The 27,267-nt window shown below is 37.4% G+C and overlaps 1 protein-coding gene across 2 annotated transcripts in view; it reads right to left on the bottom strand.

Moving 5' to 3' along the window:
* Positions 1-18,776, bottom strand: part of LOC140230712 (ceramide transfer protein-like) — an 86,874-nt gene extending 68,098 nt beyond the window's left edge. Inside the window, exons 1-5 of one of the 2 annotated variants that reach the window (XM_072310851.1) lie at positions 18,345-18,776; positions 16,713-16,925; positions 15,117-15,249; positions 11,189-11,302; positions 405-559 (exon numbers count right to left, since the gene is read on the bottom strand). In XM_072310851.1, the coding sequence (XP_072166952.1) occupies positions 405-559; positions 11,189-11,302; positions 15,117-15,249; positions 16,713-16,925; positions 18,345-18,671 (942 nt within the window). In that variant the 5' untranslated portion in view covers positions 18,672-18,776. Of the gene's footprint in view, positions 1-404; positions 560-11,188; positions 11,303-15,116; positions 15,253-16,712; positions 16,926-18,344 lie in introns of both variants that reach the window. The other variant, XM_072310850.1, reaches the window with a different exon arrangement.
* Positions 18,777-27,267: the final 8,491 nt, after the last annotated feature.

Raw genomic sequence — 27,267 nt, forward strand, 5'->3', positions numbered from 1 at the left:
TTACAAAGAGTGTAGCAAACATTTTGCATGGGACAATTGTTATTGTCATTTTTTTCTGCCCATGAGTGCATTAATGATCCTCAGTGTTAAAAATATCTAATTTTACAAAATTTAAAAGAAAAAAAGAAAGAAAAATATTTTTGTGTACAGTGATAGAGGTCATGAATCATTACATAATTATAAAGTGCATGATTTGACTCCAAATGTGATATCTCAATGCTGCACACGATCAAGTAGCTTGTTCACGATTCATAGATCTTTGTAAAGAATGCAAGATATTGATGGCATGAAGAAGAAAACGGCACTCAGTTCAGGCAGCATGACAAATTTCAAATGATGGAGGAGAGGAGGTGGGGGGGGGGGGGAAGGAGAGAAAAAGAATTTCAAAAACTTGGACTACTCACCCTCTCCAGTCTCTTCTGCCACTGCTCCTCCCTCTGCTTCATGAGGTCGATACAGTGCGAGAGGGTCGTAAGTACGCCCTGCGTTGTCGCCTTGAAAGTGAACGCCTCCCCCCTGAAGTCAATTCCCATGTACTGGGGCACAAAGGAAGATTTGTCTGGTGTGTGGGAGACCACGACAAAGACAGACAGCCAGACAGAGCGAGAGAGAAAATAAAAGAAGGGTTAAATAATAGAAACAATTTTAGAATTTATGCAATGGATTAGAGCAGTAAGAAAATCTTGTGCAGTCACTTAAACCTAGGACGGATCCAGGAATTTCGTAAAGGGGGGGAGGCCACAAATAACATTTTTGGTGCTTTTTCCGGGTTTCATCTATTTTTTTTTTTTTTTTTTTTTTTTGTTTAACAAAAAATAAAGAGGGGCGCTCTCTGGATCTGTCACTGCTTAAACGCAAACCTGCAACAAGCAAGATGTGCAAAGATTATACATTTAAGATCTGCAGCTTTTAAATCTGAAGGAAGATTTTGGTCATTTTCTTAGACCCTCCCCACCCCACCCCCCTCCCCCTAAAAAAAAGAAACAAAAATCAAGACAGTACATACAAAATCCAATGCTTCTTAACATTTTTTACAAGAAAACCTCTAAAAGAATACGTCAAGATAAGCAGAAGATTTTATAATGATAATGGTAACAATAACAGTGATATTGATAAGAACTGCCAACAGTATTTAGGATTATCATTATTATGATGATCATGATGATGATGACGATGATAATGATGATGATGATGATTATTATTAAAATCATCATTAGCATCATCATCATTACTTTCATCATCATCCCCATCATACTAATCATCAACCATTATTTGTGTATATTAGAGAGGAGAAGTTTTAATACACAAGACAATAGGCCTACAATTTGAATTCTTGTCAACTGATTATGATGATAGTCCTATTTATAGATATTATTGTACATCTTCTCCCACACAGAGTAAATACATTTTCTCTTCTGGTCCTCTGAAAGACAATACTCACAAACTAAAGCGATAGGACATACTATCAAAAAAAGAAAAAATCCAGCTAAAGGAGGAGTGCAATCTCCATGATATGTGATTCAAAGGTAGCAAGTTCAGCATACTGCTGCCAATGGTATTTGCTTCTTTTTTTTTTTAATGAGTCTCTGAAAGACATGGGAAAGTTCAGCAAAAATAATGGACTTCTACTATAAAAATGATTATATCTTAAAGCGGTGGTACAGTTTTGGTTGAGATGGGACTTGAGGTTTCCAATGTATTTTGATGATTTTTTTTTTTTTAAGATGAGAAACCTCCTATGAAATATGAAAGAGCACATAATTCTAAGAGGAATTCAGTTTATTTGATGAAAATTGGTTTTGAACTGGCTAAGGTATCCGATACAAAGGGATCCTAATAAAAGGTGGGACCCACCTTTTACTTGGATTGCTTTGTTTTACTTTGATTTTGCATATTTTCATCAAATAAACTTTGAATTTCTCTTACAATTGTATGCTCTTTAACATTTCATATAGTGGTTTACAAGTATCTTGCAAAAAAAATTAAGGCTGAATTCTCACTTCAACCAATACTATACCATCCCTTTAAGCCACTTCAAATGATGTTCACACTGAATGTGTAATGAATCATGAATGGTATGCATTGCTGATCCACAGTCAGCAAGTACACTTTGTAACACGTATCAAAACTTTGGAGTTGCGTTGAAGGAAGTTTAAAAATCACAGAATCTGATTGCAAAAAGAAGAAAAAAAAAGAATAAAAATACAGACAACTTTAATTCAAATAGCAGTCCATTCTCACTGCCAGTCACATGATATGTAAAACTTACAACAGGATGTTAAAACAACAGATAAAAAGGGGGAATACACAAGAAAAACAAGGAACCGGAGGTGCAGCTTTGTGAAAATCAATGCTGAAACCCCATAGCAAAACCACAACAGCTCTTCCTGAAAGGCCCTACCCTCATTTCCCAAAATGTCGCACTGCTATCGCTTTCATACAATTTATGTAGCACAAGACTTGGCAACGACCACAAAACATCATCAATGTCACGAGCAGGACTTTTTTGTTTTCCTGTCCATTACTTGAGCAAACATAGTATCAGACCTGCAAGTGCCAACGGTAAAAGGAATGCACATACAGGTAAATCAAAATGTGCTCATACAAAATGATGTTTATATAGGCCCTATATGTTTAAGACCCATGACATCTGGAAAAAAAAGAAGAAGAAAGAAATCAGTTCCGCAACTAGACCAAACCATGTCTACATGCCTTCCCTGTATAAAAGATTTCCAACTCAAAGAACAATTGTGATACACAAATGTGAAAGTTTTTGTTGTTGTTGTTGTTTTTGGTTTGTTTGTTTGTTTGTTTGTTTTTTGCAATCAAACAACATCAAGAGAAAGGTTCATGATAGCAGCGTGAAGATTTGACAAGAATGAACCAAGAATGTGCTGGCAAAATGATGTGGCGAAAGCTAAAATCCATGGAACTTTACACAGTGGGTAAAGGCATCAACATGAAACTACGTTGACATTGGCAAATGTTGTTACTGCATACCGCACATTCCATAGAAAGTTGTAAACTCTTGCAAAAACCATATCAGTGCCAAATTAGAAAGTTTCATATTAGTAGCTGTTTAGGCCAAGTAAACATCCACTCAGTCAATGTGTGAAGAATCTTTGGTTGCTGTTCATCATTCTCAGCTTATATTGATGTAAATTTTGATTCATCCAAAAAGTATGATAAAAGCGTGTAAAATATGTTTGACTGGACTTGCACTGTACTTGTGAAAATCACAGAGAAAACAGTTTCGCGACTCGTCTGAGTCACTTCTTCAGCTCTGTCTGGCTGGCGAGCATTCACTCATGATGGGTGAATGGGCAATGTTAACTGCCAAACAGAGCTGAATAAGTGACTCGGACGAGTCACGAAACTGTTCTCTCTGTGATTTTCATGAGTAAAGTCCAATCGAACAGATTTAATTTACATGCATTTATTCTCAGTTTATGCTTGGCCACATTGTAACCATCTGCTTGTGTAAGGTACAGTTTACCTTTGGGAGCCGTGATTTTACAAATGCTCACATTTGATGCATAGTGTAGGTCAGTTGTATCACAAATCATTCTATCATACTGTAATAAGAATTTAAAAAAATAAGACCTGAAATATAGGGAGATATCACTGTGTTTCTCATTAAAACATAACTGTAGACAGTTTAGTCTAGAAAGAATTTTATTATGAACTAATTGTGAACTATTGTTCACATTTTGCATATTTAACAATACTTAACATTGATTACACTGATTAACTTTTTACACTGATTGTTTCTATCCCTAACTCACATTTTAGAACTATTTTGAAGCACCAAAGCTGGGTTTTTTTGTTCATGTGCAAATGGTAAATAATGCCTTTAAGTGAAACTTTTGGATGTTCCAGACACATTGCAGTCAGCTCAAGACCATTAAGTCCTGTACTTTTTTTAAAGCACCAGATTGAATTCTAAGATGTGAATTGTATTAAAACCAATGACAATGTTCCCTGCTCTCTCCCCCAGCTCCCTCCCCAACAGAAAAAAAAGAGAGAAAAACAAGAAAAACAAGTCATACAAACTCATCATAGTTCCTGTATTATCAAGATAACTGATGAAATAATCGCAAAACTAAAGTAAAAAACATATTAAACAAAAACAGAGTTAGATCCTTCTTTGATTGAATGTGTCTACTGTACTAATAGTGAACATTGTCTTTAAACATGATCAGTTTTCAGAGCTGTTGTTTTGACTCATGACAGTGTACTTGTAGTTTGGCACGTCTGTATAAATCTACACAGCATGAAAACCACACCCATAATACATTTCCACAGGGGTTTACCTGGAAAAATTCCAAGTTACAACTCAGTGTAATTTTACCCCTAAATGTTTTGGTCTCCAGACAAGTGTTGAGTTTGGACAACAAGTCTGCATCCATGGGTAAAATATGCAGCCATATGCTGTACCACATACATGTTGTGCATGATCCTACCAGCAGAAGTACACTTTGTAAGATGTCAATTTAAAATATTGTCATATTCTGTGCATGCACTGCGTTTGCAATATGGGGGGGGGGGGGGGGGCAGAGCTGCACAATTTTTAGCAGGAAAACTGCAATGGAAGATTCAGCTGGCACAGCTTCATAGAATGCAGGTGACAGAAACAGTTCTGTGGCTCTCAAACAGAAATGACTACTGGTAAACTACATGAACATTTTGTGCCAAGTATGGTAGAGAGAAGAAAGGAGAGAAAAACTTAGACTGTTTTCTGATATCATATCACATTTCAACACAAATCTGACAGTGAAAAACAACATAAAAGCAAAAGGCAAGGTCAGAACTGTACCAAGCCAATGAAATGAATGAGAAGAAATTCCACAAAATTGTGTTTAATGAAAAGTGCAGATTCCTTTCACTTGTTACTGACATACAGGGTTTGTATGTTGAGAGTAATATTATTCCCCCTGCCTTCTGAAAGAGGTGAGCCAAGTACTCTTTCAGAAAGCAGGAACGCTAGAAAAATTACAATATGCTGACATCTCTTCATATATTCTTTATATTGTAGTCCACATGTGACATCACAAATTGTTGTAGTCTTTTTAGCTGTAATGGCTGCACCAAAACTTTAAAAGAATTCATAATTTTGGATGGATTGTTCAATTTTCCTCACATTTCACTGATGTGTTTTATTAATATCTCTGCAGTCACTCAATCCAAATAATGAATATTTGGGTTTCATTCCCCTTTAAAGGTACAGATTACCAATGGGATTAGTGATTTAAAAAATGTTCAAGATATCACATTTGATGCATGTGTAAGTTTGTACATGTAGATCAGTTGTATCACAAAACATCCTATCACGTAAAAATTTGTAGGAGATATAACTATTTTTTCTTAATAAACCATAACTGTAGACAGTTTAGTCAAGAATGTTTCTTTTTTTTTTATTTTAACTATTCTCACATTTTGCATATGAACAATACTGAGCATTAATTACAGTATATGTATACTGATTCAAATGCTACATTGGTTGATTCTATCCCTAACTCACATTTCAGAACTATTTTGAATCACTAAAACTAGATGGGTTTTTGTTTCATCTGCAAATGGTATTATGCCTTTAAGCTTGCTGCAATGTGCACATTCATGAGCAACACTCGTGGATTGGAGTCAGAAAGCATTGACCTCTCTGATAGGGCATTTGATATCATTGATAAATATAATATGACCAATAAAATTCAATAGACTGTGTTATAGATACTGAGGTGATTGCATCTCCAGGACGGGTGACAACAAAACACATGCACCAGAACTTTTCTATAAAACGATTAATGAACATTTTTCTGAGTGCATTATGCTACATTAAAGCTGTGCACAATAAGGGCATTTACTAATACGAAAAGTGCAAAAATGCACTTGACATACTGGGTCTCCTCTGCCTCATATCAATGGTTAATGCTTTGCACATACACTGCATGACCTACAATATAAACACACCAACAACTGTGTATCATTTAAATAATGTGATGGATGATTTCAGGGCATTCCCAGATGACTTGTGAAAAAGACCGACACTAGCAAATAATTTCTCCACAAACATGACTCTGATATACAGTATCGTTTTTATGCACAAGAAAAAAAACATTTCCTTAAGAGATCATTGTTTTAACTTTTTCTCAGATATTATACCACATCAAAAACTAGGAGAACTTTGATGTTTCATGTCGAAAGAGAGTTGCGTGCTGTTTCCTCTTTTTTTTTAAAAACTTCTCAATACAAATTTGTACCATGAAAACATGGGGAATCTTTTTTTTTCTTTTGTTCCTCTTACTTTGTTAGTTAGTGATAATGTGCTAATATTTGCTGTTGTTGTAGGGAGGCCATTTTTCCTCTTTTGTTTTGAGATGTTGATTGAGAGTTTAAATATCAAACTGTATCCCATAAAAACTTCACCCTCTAGTCCTATTAAAATAGCTTCACATAAAGTTTTCGTAAATAAAAGTTCTACAAGCCCCATCCTCCCCCTTTTTGTTTGTTGGTTTGTTTGTTTGTTTTTTGTTTTGTTTTTGTTTTTGTTTTGTTTTTTTGTTTGTTTGTTTGTTTGTTTGTTTGTTTTTTTGCTGTTGTTAGACTGACATTACTTCTACAGTCATTCAAAGGGTGATGACTCCGTATGATCCATGTTAAAGGGCAAACACATGCTGGTATTAGCCCAGAAAATCACAGGTCAAGTGGTCAGATTTTATGATCCTTGTAGGCGATCTCATAGACAGAGGGACACTACAACAATACATCAGGACCAAATTCTCAAAGGTGGAATAACTTTATTTCACCGCTTATTCCGCCGATTTATTACGCCTCTTATGCAAATCAGGCCATCGTGACGCAAAATGACGCGATTTATTCCCCAGAATCTATTCTCAAAGGTGGAAAACTTATTCCTCGGAATAACTATTCCGCGGAATAGTTATTCCAGCTTTGAGAATTCGGGCCTGTGTGTACAAAGCACCATCATGTACATTGTACTGTAGGATACAATGTACATTGTAAGTTCCTGCAAGAGAAGATATCCTGGACAGGGGAAACTTCTGGACAGACAATTCAGCTCTCCACTCAGTTCAATCTTGTTCTCAGTGCAATTCTGCATTATGTTTATAAAGTTGCCTTTAACCCATTGAGGACAGGCTATTTTTGCTATAACATGCATTTCCCATAGACACCTAAAGAATAGATAGAAATCTGAAGCTCCCTATCAACCTAGCAACAAAGACTTTCTGGGAGACAATTCGTAGTTGCTACGACTGTTTCTTGTCAATCAAAAGTTGTTGTTTTTTTAACTTATGTGTTCAAACCACATGTGTAATGTGGTAATAAATATGAAGTATCTGCTCCATACATTACTATACTGTACTTACCCAAACTGTGTGAAAGTTTAAAATTCCATAGCCTTTTTACTAAAGGTCCAATTGCTTTTAAACATTTTGATCATTCACTGCCAGTATTTCATAGTGTCAAACAACCGTCTCTTTCATTTGGTCATACTGTAAAAATGGAAATTTTCGCAGTGTTGAAATTTTTGCGCATTTCGCATAACCAGAAACTAGCATGAAAATAAAAGAATGCGAATATTTTTGCTTGCCATATGTTCCAGTAGTTGATGTCTTGATTCCGCGGAACTAAAAACCCGCGAAACTCATCTTACCCAGTCGAGCGCGAAAATATCTACTTTTACAGTATACCAAATTGTATATTTTGGTGTAGAATTACATTGTACCAATGCAATGAAATCACTACACCTATTATATCAAGTGATCCTGAACTTGGCAGCACATTTTAGAATATCAAAGTTCACTTTTATGTCTTCATTTGACAAATTGTTCATTCCTTTTTTTTTTTTATATTAAGTTTGTGCATATTTAATCAATTGCACAAGTTTTCATCTAATCCTTCTCCAGTGTAGTGTAATGACAACAACATGATAGTTTCTGAAGAAAAAAAAAAGACCCCAGGAATTGCTGGGTTAATATGGATGATGGACTCTACATGTGGGTATTTTGATGATAACAGTGTGGCCAATATCCATTGTGTACAGACACATTCATGTGACACTATATGACATATAACTCATCAGATAAGATTAATATTTATGATGTATTGACACTTTTGATGTGATAATCATTAGAGCATACTGCCACGTAGTAGTTTGCACAAGTGTACAGTTGTGATACTAATTTTATAGCCTCTACGTTCATAATATACCTCAATCAAACATTTGTCGCCTGAAGGAAAAGAAACATCATTTGAATTGCAAAATTGGCTTCTCAGAAAGGCAAGTTATTCTGAGCAAAACAGTTTGGGGGACACCCATGACATATGGTATCTATAGTCTACCTGGGGGTACATTTGTACTTGAATTTCTGGAAGCACAACATCTATGTACCAGTAATATACTCTGCTCATAAAAATTGGCAAAGCTAGCATTGCTCTGTAAGATACATGTGTAAATCTACTTTTGGATGAGCCAAGCACTTTACAGATACAACATTACTACAGTGGATAAGATATATATATATATTTTTTTTTTTTTTTTTTTTTTTTTTGGGGGGGGGCAATGTGTGGTATAGTAAATTGTATGGGGGGGGCAATGTGTGGTATAGTAAATTGTATGTAATACTGTTGGTACACTTTAGGTATACACACATGTACATGTTATTATAAAGTGTTACTACTTGGCTGACTCATGTTGTACAAATGCTGTAGTGATCAACAGGAAATTCAACAAAGTTGACAATACATCACAGTGTCTTGCTTCAGGTCATATTTACACACACATAAAAGTGTGGTATCAACACACAAACACACTTCCTTCTCTACTGAGTGTGTGTGTGTTTGTGTTTTGTGCTTACATGCATTCTGCTTGTGCCATGTGTATCAGTGGTCAATATTGACAGTGTCACTGCAGATTATTGAATACTGAAGCTCTTTCAATAATAAAGGATTAACTCAAGCCTTCCACTGAGGTCTTTAAAGAGGGGATTAATCATTGACAGAAAAAGCCAATCCATGCCAGGATATCCCTTGATAGGCTGTCTTCATACCAACCACTTTGACCACACATCTTTTGTTTTCCAAAGAGAGAGAGAGAGAGATAGAGGAGGAACTTTAAAGTTGAACACTGAATAAAGGTGTTGCTGGTGTTATGGGCACACACATAATGTACACAAGATGTTCTTTGTAGTTGGGTTTCTTTTTCTTTTCTTTTTTTTTATTGATTTGTTTTGTTTTGTTTTGTTTCTTTACCAACACAGCCCAAATCTATTGAATGTAACCCTTCTATGAGAAGAGTTGTTTACATTTCTATAATCTGGAACTAAAGTAATGAGGTGTACAATACTGTAAATATATTGTTATTTTCTTGTACAGATATTTTCGCGAATGAGGTCAGGGACATTTTTGCGAGATTTATGTTTTTTCGCGAGCTGACACAGAGGCCATCATAAGCACACTATTACCTTAGCTCATGGTGACATTTTCGCGTGTTGTTAAATTTGTGGCCCAACTGTGATCATGTTGCGAAATTCGCGAAAATTAAACCCTCGCAAAAATAACAGCTTATACAGTGAGTAGTTTATGGAAATTCATAGATTTTAATGCTTACACCCAAATTCTGATGTTGAAGTCAAATTAAAAGGTCACATACTGCTATCAGTCCTACATATTGAATAGACATCTGTTGATCAGAGCTGCCATAATTGTCCAATTACATACAAAATCAACAATTTACATGGTCTGCCAAAATGGTACACTGACTTAATTCTTATTCATAATGTAATGCACAACTAAAAGACTGAGGCTGGACAAATGAGGGGAATAGACCTAAACATCTACTTTTTTCTCTCTCCACATTCTTTGTTTTTTCTGTGTTTTGCCTCTATCATCGGTGCAAAAGCGTTATAGAAAAAAGTATGGTACATGTAGATTTTAAAAGTACACCACTTAACTCCTAATCCTACAGCACTTCACCCCAAGGGAAAAACTCCCTTCAATTAATACAGCAAAACTGAACATACAGACAATGGTCACGCACAAAATATCATACTTGATAAATGTTGTAAATGCCACCAAATTTTCTTGTTTTTCTCTTCACAGAAATCATAGCCATACTATGTAGATATTTCAATAGGAAGTGTTTCAAAGCAAAAAGAGGTAAACAAAAGTCTTCCTTAGCCTAGACATCCCCTTAATCTGTTTAGGACAAGCTGACTTTGCTATAACAGGCATTTCTCATAGACACATGCCTGCGTCCACTCGGTACTACAACATTGTAACATCCAACAGGTTAAAAACCATTAGTTTGTTTTTCTGTCGAGGAAGATGAATTGTAGTCATTGTAACAGGATCAAGACTCTACTTTAAGTTTTAGAGGAAGTGAATGTTGTTGTTGTTTTTTTTTTTTTTGTCTGAGATTTCACCACTGTTATCATAGCCTTGATTATCAACATTCTGCATATTTGGCCTGTGTCCAAACTACAGGTAAACTGGAGAAAATTGCACTAATTAGTAAATTCATACAATCCAAACTATTCTGAAAGAGAAAGAACAGACTGTGAAAAAGTGAAAGATTCTATGTTCAAGTGTTTCCACTATTGACAGATAACAGCACAACTAATAATGTACGTGGTGTACTGAAACAAAAATGGGGTAATCTGAGTGAGAAACAAGACCTGAGCTTTGCCTTAAAGACCTTTGGGAACAGTGATTTAAAAAAATTTCAAGATATCACATTTGATGCATTATGCAGTATAGGTCACTCAGTTATATCATAAAACATCCTACCAAATAAAATTTTTGCAATAAAACCTGAAATATAATAAAGGAGATATCAGTATTTTTCTCAATAAACATTAACTGTATACAGTTTAGTGTGGAAGCATTTTTATCATAACTATTGTTCACATTTTGTGCATAAACAATACTTAACATCAATTATACAGATTCAAATTTTTACAGCGGTTGTTTCTATCTCTAACTCACATTTTAGAACTACTTTACAGCACTAACGCTAGGTTTTTGTTTCATCTGCAAATGGTAAATTATGCCTTTAACCCTGCTAATGCCAATGAGAAACAAATTGTGCATGATGTCAATGGTATAACACAGCAGTGGCCCTGAGATGGTTAAAGGGGACCCAGATTTGATACATGTTTTAAACACAAACCTTTGTCTTTGGGGCTGGTTGGACCGTTCTCCAGGAATGTGTGCCCAGTGTGGTGATGGTTTACCCTTGGAGTCACAGTATCATTGTCGTCATCATCTTCAGAGTTTTCTCCATCTGCATTGCAAGGCATGGCAAAACAAAATAGACTATAAGAATAAAGTTCCTGACAGAGAACACATAGGCCAGGTATATTCCAATATACATGTATGACTAAACCATGCAGCATCCCCCACAACTTAAATTAACTTTGCAGCTGAAATCATTTACCCAATTAGGCTGAGGATCATTTCAACATAAAATATCAAGCATAATTATTGCAGCAGGATTCTTGCAAGCGCATCTTTTGTTACATTACACTTCATGTTATACAATGTACCTCTCACCGTCACAATGTAAATCTTGTGTAAGTTCACTTTTAATAAATGAATTATCCCTGAATGTTGTACATTCCAAATCATTTAATAAACCTTTTCATTTTATGCACAATGTCACACAAAGTGTGTTTGGAAGCCATGACGGTACTAACATTACAAACAAATTGTACAAATTTTACACAAACTTCTTTCATACTGATTATTAACATTTTCCTTTTGGTGACAACCTTTGAAGCCTGCCTGTGGGAAACAGAACTACCTCACATAATTTTCAAGTGGTTTAGGAAAGTAGAACGTAAAAGAAGCACAATTGGAGTAAAGAGCTTATGACAGGGAATCTAGAACAGGCATAATTAGCATACAATGCATACACACACTATCACCTGCATGGTACCTACAACAGCTACAAATCACCAAAACCAATTGTTTGTATGCTACCACAAGATATGTTGTGTCTTTTATCCCATGTCCAGTATACCTCAAAAATGCTCCAGCTTCAAAGATGTACACCTCAGTCTGTAATATTGTAAATGTTGGACAGTGTGGTGTTTGGCTGAAAATCCTCTACAATTTGACATGGGATACCATGGGTTTGGCTACTTGGTCACACGTGACACAAAGATTGCGATCATACATCATCATCACCATCTCGGCACGGATTTGAGCTCCCCGCACTGGATCATCTCAACACCCCCATCCAGCCATCAGGTGTCAAACACAATTATGAGGGGCGAGAAAATACACCCCTACCGGCATCCATCATGAGCAAGTGAGCAATCATTGGTTGAAGATTGATATGCCTGATACTTGCATGACTTCGCATACAAATTGTGTGATTTGCTGCATGCATTGCACTGACTCTTTAGAAAAGAGTTAAATGTACATAAAAATTGTAAGTACATACACTGTAGCTTTTTACATATTGGCACCAATGGAAGAATTTGCATACCGACACAGACACACATTTTTCCTTTCTATACATACATATTGTATAACATATTTTTTTGGTTGTCTTAATTCTTTTCAAACACTTGCAGTAACATACAGTGTAGTGCTATGTCTACTGTATACAACTGTATGTATCTATACTTGGTGAGAAGTGCAGTCACATATTACGAATACATTGTACATACATGTACACGAAATATGATCTTGAGAATTTTGCGACCACACACACAGGTTTGCAACTTTATGAAAAAAGAGTATTAATGAAAAAGATCAAACTTAGAAAATATCACAATGTTCTGGGTAACAGATTTTGAAATCAACAAAATGTTAACTATCATATCATGAAAAAGTAATAATAAATCAGATGTCTATATAGTCCGTAATGCCTGAAAGGTGAAAGTACACTTTACAACGTACTGGATGTACAGTTGTAACCTACAGTACATGTAGCGAGATAGATTCATACCATGACAAATTCATAGTTCATAACCATATGTTCAGTATTTTGTAACACCGTAGCCTTAGTGTAGTAACAATTTAGTCCTTTCAAACTGTCACTGTAGTCCAAAAATGAACAAATGAATATCATTCTTATCTAATCTCAAACCAGGTGAATATACTGTAAAACGAGGAATTTTCGCGTGCATTTTAATTTCGCGAATTTCGCGAGCGCCAAAATTCGCGAAATTAAAATGCACGCGAAAGTTTTTGTCTGCACTACATGCATTGAACGCCAGTGGCAATTCGCGAAAATTTCATGCCACGAAAAAGGCTGTCGGCTCCAATTCGCGAAAATTTCATGCCGCGAATATATCATGTTTTACAGTAGTGTCTCTTTAATACATCTTTTTGAGAGCAAAGCACAGGGGAAAGGACAGAAGATAAACAATAGGACTGTAGCAAACTTGTTTCCCCAAAGTAAACAAACTGGCCATGAGAAATAATCAGTCTGCACTTAAGTTGTACATGAATATTCTTAAGTTAAAGGCATTTGAATGTATGTACTGTACGTTGTGCAGTCCTTTGTTATCAATGTGTATTATACAGTGTATTCCTTGAACTTTATTTCATGGTACAGATAACTGAATCTTAGCATCATGTCTGCAAATTTAATATGACACCTGACCTAGAGTGCACATTGCTTTGATTCTACTTTCACTTGTTTTTCACTTCTTTGCTAAGGTTTGTGTGGTATTCATTACATAACTGGCACAACACAACATTTCGGGGGGAAAATACGTACTCAAAGTATACACTACAAATGTACATGTACATGTAGGCATCTACACACTGCATTTAATTTATCAAAAATGTTTACTGAAGCTGAACTAATACACTGAAGGATAGCGCATTTCATTTTATATCCACTGGAGGGTAGGCACAACAACTCAAAATCAGTGTTTTGCGAGGTACAGTACTGTGTGTCACATCGACTGTTGACTCAAATGTCTAATCGCTGACACCATGCTGTGTCTGTTTTAAGTATTCTGTGAGAACAAACAAACTGTATGAACTGGAGTTTTTAACTGCCTACAAAAACATGAATTATGACACTTTGTGAAAGTGATACATGCTTTGTGTACACTTGTACATGTACTTGGCAGTCTAAGATACATGTAGCATTACCACTGCTTGTAGTGCCTTCTATTCTGGGATCTGCCGGCACTGTGTTACAGAGAGCAGTGTGCAGTAAATTTTGTACAAGTCAAACTTTGATCCATCCAGTTTGAGGAAACAAATTCCTCTCAGAGTTTTGCCTCAGCTGTTGAAGACCATGATATAATATGTCATGCGTCTATGGGTTCATACAACAGATGAGTAGTAGAAGTCTGTTTTCATATTGTAAACCAGGTACATTGTACATTCCTATTGAGCAGATTATGGTAGGGTTTCTCTATGGAAAATCCCCCTCTCATTGCAATTCAACACATATGAAGGTATGAAGGCGAATCCCATTATAATGAAGTCCTTGGGACCAGCACATTTCTTTTATCACATCAAAATTTTGTTACAACCAAAGGGAACTTTGCACCATGAACTTTATTGATGATAATTTGGGGATATGAATTTTCATTCTCTGTAGCAAAGTTTTGTTATTACCCTGTTCATTGTCACAGGAGAGCCCTGAATTGACTCTCATGATTTTCGACATTGTTCAACTTGCTGTGATTTCAATGTATTGATCCAGACACAACAGATGGAAGGAAGAAAAATTGAACTGTGTTTTAAAACCTTTCAGAAAAGTCTATAACTTTGGAAATCTTGATATCTGGGGTTATGAATATATAACGAGACTTATTATACATGAACCTCTCATCAAAAAAGAAATACATGAACAATATTGTGTGTACTCAACATGCATCCATCATTGTGAGTGGACAGCATTGCGGCATCATTGTCTCAAACATAATACATGTATCAACTCTCTCTCTCTCAAAAAAAAAACAAAAAAACAAAACAAAAACAAAAACAAAAACAAACAAACAAACACAGAACAAAAAAGAAAACAAAACAAAACAGCAACAACCCCTCCTTAGAAACTTCTAAGAATTGGTGCTTGCTGGAAATAGGAGTCATTTTTTGTTTTGTTTTGTTTTTTCACTCACATGGTTCTTCTGGCCACTTCCGCGGGTTGGCCTCTGCACAGGTATCGAAGAAGCTCTGCAAGGTGTCAATCTGTCTGCACAAAATATCCCTGAACGTCTCCATTTCTGCCAGCTTCTCCGCCAATCCCCGCCCCTTCTGGATGAGGCAAAGCAAAAGGGGTATACTAGTAATATGTAAATGTGTCTCAATGATCACGGCAAGGCTTCACAGATTTCATGCTTAAAACACCACAACTTTCAAGGACTCACTTATCATTTGGCAAGGACTTGCATGGTAATTTGTGACAGAATTTGCCAAACATTTTTGGCACAGTTTGCTACCAGCAGCAGTTTGGCAGTATCACCTATTTCTTTTTACTGTATTACGGTGAATTCTCAGTTAGATAGTTGCTTTTCCACCAACGCTGATTTAAAACTGCGAACGTATGTATTCCCTGATTCGGCAGTACAATCATATTCTGTGCTAACCTCCTTAATAAATTATCATCACAAGGGCCACCTACAGTACAATCACAAAAATGCAGTCAAAGTTATGATCACATGAAGCAAACTTCAAAATGCAGCTGCCCACAACATATACAATGTACACTATCTGCAATACAATGTGCATCAAGCACCCTCTATATTAAAAAGAAAAACTTACATTGTACATGCCATTTAGCAAGACACGATACATTGCATCTCTGTAAAATTAGCTTCGCTAGTATCAGTGAAGAACTACATTGTAGCTTCATTGATCTCCATTAGCTTCAGTTGCATCCGTCACAGCATTAGCTCTGTTGTAAGTGTAACCACAATGTGGTTTCGTGGTTGAGAATAAACTGCTGTACACAGCTGAATTGAAATGTGTGTTACTGTCAGTACACTTGTAGTTGTTTGTTTTTGTTTTTGTTTTTTCAAGTACAGTATACATGAACAGTACATGTACATGTACATGTACAAGTATGTATCATGTAGGTGGGTTTCCTGTCACTTTGAGGACAATTCCTGAAAAAAAAAGAAGAAGTAAGCATTGAAGTTGCAGCATACTGAAGGGTAGCAGGTTACAATTCAAGTAATAATGATGAAGATAATGATTATGAAAAAAAAAATCATCAGAGTTCCATTACATTCAAATACTCCACTACACTGTGTTTTTGTAATGATACTTTAAAGGGACTGTACCGTACTGGTTGAGGTGGGGATTAAGTTTTATACTATTCCTAAGTGAGATAATGAGAAACCTCCTATGAAATATGAAAGAGCATGTAATTTTAAGGATTCAAGGTTTATTTGATGAAAATTGGTTTTCAAACGGCCGAGATATCCAAAAAAGTGATAATAATAAAAGGCGACAGACCACGCCTTTTATTAGAATCTCTTTGTTTCACCTTGTTTTTGGATATCTCAGCCATTTCAAAACTGATTTTCATCAAACAAACTTTTGATACCTCTTAGAATTGCATGCTCTTTAACATCTCATAGAGTGGTTTCTGAATATCTCGCAAAATGTTATTTAAAAGCTAAATCCTCACCTCAACTAGAACTGTACAGTCTCTTTGATACATTACACTTCACAGCACTCTTTGAGAAGAGTGGCATCACATTGCCCATTACCTTAAAGGAGGACGAAGAGGTAAGACTGGCTCCGGAGTGGAGAGACAGCATTGAGCCATGCCTCTGGAGGCTGCTACTCTCTGCTTCCGCCATCGCCTTCTGGGTCTCCAGGCAGTCAATCCAGTTCTGTCGCGCCTCCTTGGTCTTGGTCCGCAGGTACCACATGCTGTCATTGATACTGACGTCGAATCTGAGATGATCAAACTCGTGTATCTGTGAAGTATAAAAAAAAAAAAAAAAGAAGAAGAAAATACAGAATGGTTCTGGTAATTTCATTTCCTTTTTTTTTTTTATTGCTGCACTGTAGTGTTACGACACCAATCACTTGCTTTGATAGTGAACTGTACATTTTGCATGTTGTTAGCCCACTCCACGTCCCCTGATAAATCCTTCTACATTGTAAGAGCAAGCATCACATGCTACCTTCATTCACATTGTAATAATTTAAAATTGTATATTAAACTTGGTCTACCTGGTAAGTGGTAACTTAACAGTAGTGCTAGAATCACGTCTAAAATAATGACTTTGTCCAAAACTGAGATGAGTATAGTTTGGTGTCCAACACATCAACACTCTGTTTGGTTTTTTTTTTTGTTTTTTGTGTTGTTTTTTTTTTTTTTTTTTTTTTTTTTTTTGGGGGGGGGGGGTTATCAATAGATGCTTAAAATATCTCACAATTTGCCTGAAATTTTAGTCATAATTATGTAAATACCCTGAATTCACAAGCATGCATTGAAAATGCGATTTGCAGTACATGCTCCAAGATACTGTAACTGCTTCAAATTCGTGGGTTGTGTATTTTGACGCACTCAAGTCTCAGTTGCACTGTATTTTGAAACCAACACCCCTACTTTCTATTGACAATAGGTGTAAAATGCACGTAATGCCTTTCCAATGTGCATTTTATCAACGGTATCATTGTTCTGCTGTTGCTCTTGTTTATTATCGGGTTTTTCAGTAGAATATTTGGACATCATCAAATCCCCAGTGAAGAATGCAAAACCAATGCACTCAGTTTCATGCATGAAAGTTAGTTCTTTACGCACAATGCTACAAATGTATAGAGGGGTGTCGGTTTCAATGTGCAGTGTCGATGTGTTGGACACCTACATGTATACTTGGAATGAAATCAGTGCACTCTGTATCACATGCAATAGCTGATAGCCAAACTGAACTGCATAGAGGTCTACATACAATTTACACAAGGCACTTTCACTTTTGAATCATCATGCACTTGGGGATGTACATTACACGTCTGAACATTATCTACACATTGCAATGCAGAGCATGTGATGTTTCATTTCCTGTTGTCAAAGTTTCAAAATCAGGCTTCCTATCTACAGCTGTACTGATCTATCACTTATCAGACAACCCAAATTATCAGTCATATTGTTCTAACGTAATTAGCTGCAAACTGATTTAATACTGCACTGCACTGCACTGGCCACCTCCTTTTACCAATACCATGTTTACCAGTTGAAGAAAGACAAGTTGCCACATCATCCACTAAAATGAAAACATGAAGGCCTAGGTTTAGGATATCCTCTACATCCATCCCCAATCAAAGGCAAAGTTTCCCATGCCCTGTAGTCCCAGCTATGCCTACGGTAGCCCTGTATTTAAATTAGTCACCTCAATTACAGCTCTCGCCAGGCTTATGGAGCCTCTGCATCCAGACTGCATCTCATTCTTGGACTTGAAATACGACAGGGTTCCACCTTTTAGCACCACCCAACGGTCCTGCCAACCGTGTATGTAGTTCGTCCATTTACTGAGCGTATCTTCCAGCTCATCGTCCCTCGATCCATCCGCCTCATCATCGAAATCATCATCGTCTTCTACATCATCATCCACCACCAACTCGTCACTCAACAAACTCTCGTGACTCGCCCCGTCCGTCAACATCTTTTGCTGATCGCCAACTTCTTGCTGCTGGTAATATCTCTCCTTATCGTGCATATTTCAGAACTCCTTGGATCACGCTGTTATCAGTGACAATAGCATATAGCACTACCAAATACGCTAGATTCAAGAAAACGATTCGATTTGCCTAGTTAAGTCCGGTTTTTGTGATCTGAACGTGCAAGAAAAATGTAGCACTACCTCGGTAGGTTGCAGTCCGCCGTAATCTACTGTTTACGTTTTATTATTGCTGGGATGTCGATGTGCACTGAATGTGCAGTAGTAGTCATGTGCATTGCAAATACACGCCCGCAAGTGCTATAACGCAATTTTCCTTACATCGAGAACACGCAGAAATGTACACGGGGGAGTTTCACCAATATCCCGTGGTGAAAATGAAGTGCACAAGCAGATCGGTGCAGATTTTCCAGGACACAATATAAGGCCGTAATTTCTCTGTGAAAGATGCAGGTGCAGATGAGAGGGGCATTGATTTGTGGTGCTACCTTTTGAATTTGTAATTAGATTTAGATTTAGATTTTAGATTTTAGATTTTATTCGACTCTTCCGACCCCATTCCGGGGTATGAGAGTACAACACATAAATACAAGATATGGTCATTACAATATAAAAAGAATACATGTTGGTTGTTGTGATATATACGAAATCGCTATAACTAATGAAAAAATATTGTATAATTGTCTACCGTAGTTGAAGATGTAAAATCGTAGTTGTAAGTTAAAGGACAAGTTCACCTTCATAAACATATTGATTGAGAGAATGCAGCAATATTGGGTAGAACACGTCAGTGAAAGTTTGAGGAAAATTGGACAATCGATACAAAAGTTATGAATTTTTAACATTTTTGTGTTGGAACCGCTGGATGAGGAGACTACTAAGGCTTGTGATGTCATATGAGTACAACAGTATAAAGAAAATGTAAAGAAAATTCAACATATTTTCACTTTTTTCGCATAATAAAAGAACACTTGACTTGCCTCATTTCTAAAGACAATGGGAATAATATTAACATTATGTTATGTCAGTAACGAGTCAAGGGAATGTGTACTTTCTTCAAGAAATGAAATTTTGTGAAATTCTCTTTATATTTTCCTTAATTGTTGTACACATGTGACATCATACGCTGCAGTAGTCTTCTCATCCAGCGGTAACTGCACAAAAACTTCAAAAATTAATAACTTTTGAACGGATTGTCCGATTTTCCTCAAACTTTCAATGGTGTGTTCTACTAATATTGCTACATTCTCTCAATCCTTATGTTAATGAAGGTGAACTTGTCCTTTAAGTATAACAATAATTGATTGTATACTGTCAGCTGTCAGTTGACAATGTTATGAGGTTTGTGCTGACATCTCTCATTATTCGTTAGCCACATATCACATGTTACAGAAACTTATTAATTTACTGCACACATCTGTGTCATGGCATATAAGATACTGTAAATATTATGAGAAATCAAAGAAAAAACCCAAATGAATGAATTTTTAATGGATGATGTTCGTTATTTTGAAGCCGGTTTGCTTGTTCGGGAAACACACAGATGCTGTGTATACCTACAGCGTTTCGTTTCGTTTCGTTTTTATTGCATTTCCAACATATATGATTACAACATTTGAATACATAATGGCACAACAATACAATTAAAAAAAACTATTAACAATGATATTAAATTTTGTAAATCGCAAGATAAGTACAGAGACCTAGATGTACGTAGAAGGGCTAATACTATAGTCACTACGCGCACTGATTTGTGTAGGGCCTATTTTTTAACTATAATCATTAGATTATCTTAATAATGTGTCTGCATGACATAGGCCTATATGAAGTATAAAGGCAAGTTCATTATCATTTAGTACTCCGCAAGCTGCCGCACTTGTTGTTGTCTGTTTGTGTGGTTTTTTTTTTTGTTTTTTTGTTTTTGTTTTTTGAAGAAAGGGTTTCATCAGAAATCCTGACAGCAATAATATTGGTGCTCCATCTTGGTGGCATCGGGTCCGCACTAACTGTCTAACATAGTGAAAAGTGAGTGCATTGCGTTAAAATCATTTTGAGAACATTGTTGCACGTAGAATCCCGAGTGCTTTTCGTGAGGAGAGCTATAAAGCCTACGCATTTTGCAGCAGTATTAATCACTCAGCTCTTTGGACGTCTGTGACTAAATGGCGAGGTTTACTCTCTCTAAAAAAAAAATCCGAGTGAAAATACAAAATAGAGTGAATTCAGAGTGAAATTGGAGTGAATTTTGAGTGAAAATATTCATTTTCACTTGTTTTAGAGTGACCTCAGGGATCACTCCAAAATCTTCGAGTGATCCCTGAGGTCACTCCAAAATGAGTGAAAATGAACATTAAATTTTCACTCAAAATAGACACTCCAATTTCACTCTAAATTCACTCTTTTTTTGGGGGGGGGGGGGGAAATCTCGACGGGGGCACATTATGTGACGGTGTGAAATCCTCGGCGAGGGAGCGAAGCGACCGAGCGGGGGTACCACGGTAGGGACTTTTTGTAAAAACCAGTGTACAAAAGTCGCATTTATAGAGCATTTAAAAGCAAATTTCTAGGAAATTACACATAATGGAAAAATTTAGTGCGAAGGACTATGGTTATAACATCCGGGGGTACATCTATGTGACGGTGTAAGATCCTCGGCGAGGAAGCGAAGCGACCGAGCAGGGGGAGGGTGTGGGAGGGGAGATACCCCCCTCCCACGGCAGGGACTTTTTGTAAAAACAGAGCACAAAAGCCGCGTAAATAGAGCATTTAAAAGTAAATTTCTAGGAAATTGAACTTAGGTAAAAAAAGAAAAAATAAAATACGGGGAGGGGGGTACATTTTGATGTGACGGTGTGAGATCCTCGGCGAGGGAGCGAAGCGACCGAGCGGGGGGAGGGTGTGGGAGGGGGAATACACCCCCCCCCCCCACGGTATAGGGACTTTTTGTAAAAACAGAGTACAAAAGTCGCGTTTATAGAGCATTTAAAAGCAAATTTCAAGGGAATTACACATGGTGAAAAAAAAATTGTGTAAAGGACTACGATTATAACATACGGAGGTACATTATGTGACGGTGTGAGATCCTTGGCGAGGGTGTTGGAGGGGGGGGGGGGGTAAAACAAACATCACTGCGAAGGACTATCATCATAACTTACGAAAACTATTCATTTTACTATAAGCACACACCAGGCAGAGCGAGCGAACCACTTTCACTTTGCCATTCGTCTGAAATGTATATATTCATTAAAAACTTAAACGTGATCGCATTGTTCGAAAAATGAAAAGTATTCTTATGTTGCTAAAAAGCTTAGAAGAAAGGGAAAATGTAAGGTTTACGAAAGGTATGTTTCAGGGGGCACACTCGAGGATATTAGTGTATAGATATTATAGTGTACATCAATAATGAATTATGACTTTGCACTTTCGGTTATGAAATTGACACCTTTTAGACAAGAAAAGTGCCTTTATTGTTCATATTGGTCTTTAAATAATTGATCAATTATTTGTTACAGGGGGCACAGGGGGGGGGGGGCAAAAACTCGTTTTGCCCCCCAAAATTTTATTTATTTATTTATTTTTTTTTTTTTTGGGGGGGGGGGGGCAAGTGCCACCCCTGCCCCCCTGCTTCCGGCGCCCTTGTTCTTATACCTATTATCTATACCAACGGCGTAAATCCGTACTGAGGAGTGGGGGGGATGGTCACCATCACCACGATTACAAGCCCATAACCGGACCGGCGCAGCCTGGGGGGGGGGGGGGGGGGGGGGGGAAGGGAAGCTTGGTGACCCCCCCCTCCACACACACACACACACACACACACACACTTTACAGGGATCGGATGTCCCACTCTTTTGCATAGAATAAGTTATAGTGGGAGGAAAGTGGCAGCAAAAATATGAACACGTTTTGTTCTTGTTGTTTTGTTGTTGTTTTTTTGCTTGTCAGACGACTTTCGGCGGAAAATGAGACCTTAAAAGTATGAAAATATTTTTCTTTTTGTTTTTGAAATATCTGTGAGAGGGAGCGGAACGACCGAACGGGGGGAGGGTGTGTATCCCTCTCCCACACGAGGAAGATTTTGCATTTTCAGACCTGAAATTCAGCGATCTGGTGCACACTTTTGGTGAAATTTTGTTTTCTTTTCTTTAAAAAACAATAAGAAAATGAAATATTCACAATATATTATTGAATGACTAAATCGTGGTATTTCAGCTCTTGCTCCGCCTGTGCGACATCACTGTGAAGGCCTACTAAATAATGGGGCCTATCACCGGCGTAGACAGGATTTGATCTTAGGAGGAGCGGTTATGTGCCACGGAGGGAGCGAAGCAAGCGAGGGGGGGGGGGGGTGGGGGAGGGTATGGCAGGGAGGTTTCCCCCTCCCACGATGAAATCTTTTTGCATTAATGATTTAGACATTTTACAGTCCCAAAGCTGCCGTTTGTAGCTATATTTTTCGCTTTGGAAACTAAGGAGGGCCGCACCTGGCGCAACTGCTGTCAATCACTGGCAGCAACATCAGGAGAATGGCATAGCAATTATAAATGCGAGCGGGCGGAGCGAGCGAGCTTGAAATTTTTGACATTTTACAGTCTAAAAACTGCCGTTTGTAGCTATATTTTTCGCTTTGGAAATTAAGGGGGGCCGCACCGGGCGCAACTGCTGTCAATCACTGGCAGCAACATCGGGAGAATGACATAACGATTAAATGCGAGCGAGCGAAGCGAGTGAGCTTGAACATTTTGATATTTTACAGTCTAAAAAACTGTCCTTTGTGGCTGTATTTTTTTGCTTTGGACATTAAGGGGGCGCACCGGGCGTAAACTGCTGGCAATTACTGGCAGCAACATTATGAGAATGGCATAATGGTTAAATGCGAGGGAGCGAAGCGAGTAAGCTTGAAAATTTTGACATTTTACAGTCTAAAAAACTGTCGTTTGTGGCTGTATTTTTTCGCTTTGGAAATTAAGGGGGCGCACCGGGCGAAAACTACTGGCAATTACTGGCAGCAGCATCAGGAGGATGGCATAATGGTTAAATGCGAGCGAGCGAAGCGATCGAGCTTCAAAATTTTGACATCGTGCAGTCCCAAAACAGCCGCTTGTAGTTATATTTTTCGCTTTTGAAATTAAGGGGGGGGGGAGCACCGGGCGAAAACTGCTGGCAATTACTGGCAGCAACACAAGGAGAATGAATAATGATTAGTAATGCGAGCGAGCGAAGCGAGAGAGCTTCAAAATTTTGACATTTTACAGTCCCAAAACTGCCGTCTGTAGCTATATTTTTCGCTTTGGCAATTAAGGGGGGCGCACCGGGCGCAACTGCTGTCAGTCACTGGCAGCAACATCAGGAGAATGGCATAGCGGTTAAATGCGAGCGAGCGGAGCGAGCGAGCTTTAAAATGTTGACATTATACACTCCAAAAACTGCCGTTTGTAGCTATATTTTTCGCTTTTGTTTGTCCCACTTTTATGGGGAACCCCCCCCCCCCCATCGACGCCTCTTTATAATATGAGGGTGAAAGATCTGCTCCACACTCTTTGATAAATTAGGGAAATATACGTCAATATCAAAATTGTACAAAGTTTATCGAAAGGGATCCTGTATAGCAGAGCATTTGCATGTTTATGATTGCAATACAACGATCTGCACGGTGCATAATTCTGGCGATATTTGGACAATATTTTCCATTAAGAAAGTTCGAGATTTGTCCTCATCTCGGGAATTGCTTGGGGGATAAATGATTAGCCTAAACACATCCGTATAGGAGCGGGGCAAATGCCCCTTTGCCCCCCCCCCCCCCCCCAATATAGATGCAACGCCCCTGATCTTCCCTGGGTATGCCCATAGATGTATCCTGACTGAGTCATCAGTCACTGTCGTTTCTCAATAATGATTCAGGAAATGGAGGGGGTTCAATTATGGCGATATATTTTTTGTTATTGTTTGTTTGTTTGTTTTCGTACATATTTTGCAGATGGTCCCCAGTTACTCGCGTCATAGGATGTTTACATGTAGGCCTATACTATTTGACGTTGTCAACGTCTGAGCCACACCTCGCAATGTCGATGTTACTTTCTTCGCGAGCGAGCGAAGCGAGCGAGCGCCTGAGAAAATTTGTATACATTTTCCTACAAGATAGCATATATTGTTCAGCTCTGTTACCTGTCTGAAGGCCGGCGTACAAACGTCATGCAATATGCCAAAATTGATACATATCACATTTCTGCTTCCTCCATTTTTTTCCTAAAAATTCAGGGGGGATGATTGTACAGGCCATCCCCCCCCCCTCCTCCATTTCGGGGGGGGGGGGATATATCCCCCCATCCCCCCGGATTTACGCCCATGATCTATACCAAGTTCAGTATCATCCTTCTTAGATTTGTGTTGCTAAAGATATCAACCACCTCTTCCGAGGTTTATCACTTTGTGGTAGTGAATTTGGAGAAGCGCAAGAGACGTTAGTCGAGTTTAGGTCATGCTGGCTTTTCATTTTTGTTTTTGTTTTATTTTGGCTGTTGTTGTTTTAGCTTTAAAAATCATTCTTCTGTCGTATTTGGAGCTTTGGGAAGAAGTTTTCACTTTTTTTTTTTTGTTCAAGCGGACCCTGCTCGCTAGCGGGGGGGGGGGGGGGGGGGGTTCGTTCGAACCCCCTGAAACCCCCCCCCCCCCCTAGTTACGGGCCTGAAGATCACATTGATATACATTTTGTTTCTGACAATATCCTGATAATCACAGTATCAGTTATACAGTTTATCCAATCCGGGACAAAAATATTATTCACCTTTCAACCAACCGGATCATTTTAACTGTAAATGAAAAATTCTCGAATTTCACATTAGGTTAATTCGTTCATTAGCGTTTGTCTTTTTCGCTTTTCTTTTCTTTTCTTTTTTTTTTTTGTGCATTGATGGATCAAAGAAGTTGTTCTCGAAACATTGCGAATGCCCTATATCAGTATATTATCTACTCGTTATATATTTCTTTGTTGGTGATGTTATTTCTATACTCTTTTTGAAATGGCGCTCAACAATCTATTTTCATACACAATTTTGTTTTTAATTCAGCTCTCGATACTGCAAACGTTGTCATACACTTTATATGAGCCTATATCATAAAAGGAAAGCACGCCATTAATCGTCGTCAACATTGCACGGTTGCACAAGCACGAGAGAAAAGCAAAATACATGAAGGATGATTATCTACAATAATCTTATTTCATGGCGGAACGAGTATATAGAGACGAATTACCAATATGTTCATTTACGAATGTGACATCAGAGTCTAGTGATAGTGATCATAATGAGGCGTTAGGCAGGAAAATATTGTCTATAAGTACCATGTTTGGGGCTCGAAGTCTTCAAGTACACAAAATTGTTTCGATACCCAATTAGGTACAATTATGTCATTGCGCGGCTACTAAATTTGTTGAATTCAGAATAAAGTCTGGATGAAGTATTATTACCAGCAACAAAAGTAAACAAAACAGAAAGAAAGGGGAAAAAAAACAGTACACGTAAAATTATGTTTTATGTCATAAAGTTCGGGATATCGTATATATCATATTCCTTTTTATGGACAATATACAATTGTGTTGAAATGCGTGATTATTTCTAAAGAACTCTCTCTTTCTGTTCTCTCTTCTCGAGCACATTCTTTCTCTCTTTCCTTTATTTTCTGCTGTGCATGCACGTAAAATACGCACATATACAACAAGGTAGTCATACATTTACAACATTGTTTACAAGACATGAATTATCGTTTGGAAATCAGTCATTTTTGTTTGTTTGTTTGTTTGTTTGTGTGATAGTCATTCACCCATTCCTAATCTCCCTCAATCTTTTTTTTTTTTTTCTTTTTTGAAGTTTGCCATCCCCGATATTAGTCAACGATTTCTCAAACGCTTTAAAAAAAAAGACCTATAAATCAATATATTTCACGGTGGTTTGGGGTTGTTTTTTGTTTGTTTTTTCAACATAAGCCATTAACATGCATGCGAATGTGCATTCTATTCTATAGTCTAAACATCCACGAAAGTAATGCAAATATACGTATATGGTATACAGTATATACACACGTGTACCGACACACACACAGACACACACACTTAGAATTCCGATATGACTGCCAACCGTAACGAATGGAATAATTCTCCACAAAATGTCATGCTCGATCATGTTCCGGTTAATAATATTTTGGGTTATGTAACCACGACCCTTTATTTTTAACAGTTCTCATAAGACCTGACAATTTAGGCTTATGATGAGATGAAAATAATTAGGCCATGGATGTCTTTTGAAAAAAAGCAATGATCCTGACGACATAACACAATTTGGACTCTCATAGGTCAAATAAAACGAAAATGACGTCCATCATAATGGTTCCGCTTCGAGTACTTATATACAATGCATTTTTCTTATTTTGTATTTGTTTGTCTGTTTGCTTGTTTATTATGAAAACTGCACAGTCTTTTCCTCTCCCTTTATGTCATTATCTTCACATGTTATAGCAAGTACTTTGTTACACGACTTCTGAACCTGGTAGACAGAAGACAATCATTACGACCAACATTATCATTCCCGAATCGGTGTATGCATTAATCAAATAGGAGAATGATAACAACAAACTCGTGGAT

This window comes from Diadema setosum, chromosome 7, assembly GCF_964275005.1.
Source record: "Diadema setosum chromosome 7, eeDiaSeto1, whole genome shotgun sequence".
Classification (NCBI taxonomy): domain Eukaryota; kingdom Metazoa; phylum Echinodermata; class Echinoidea; order Diadematoida; family Diadematidae; genus Diadema; species Diadema setosum.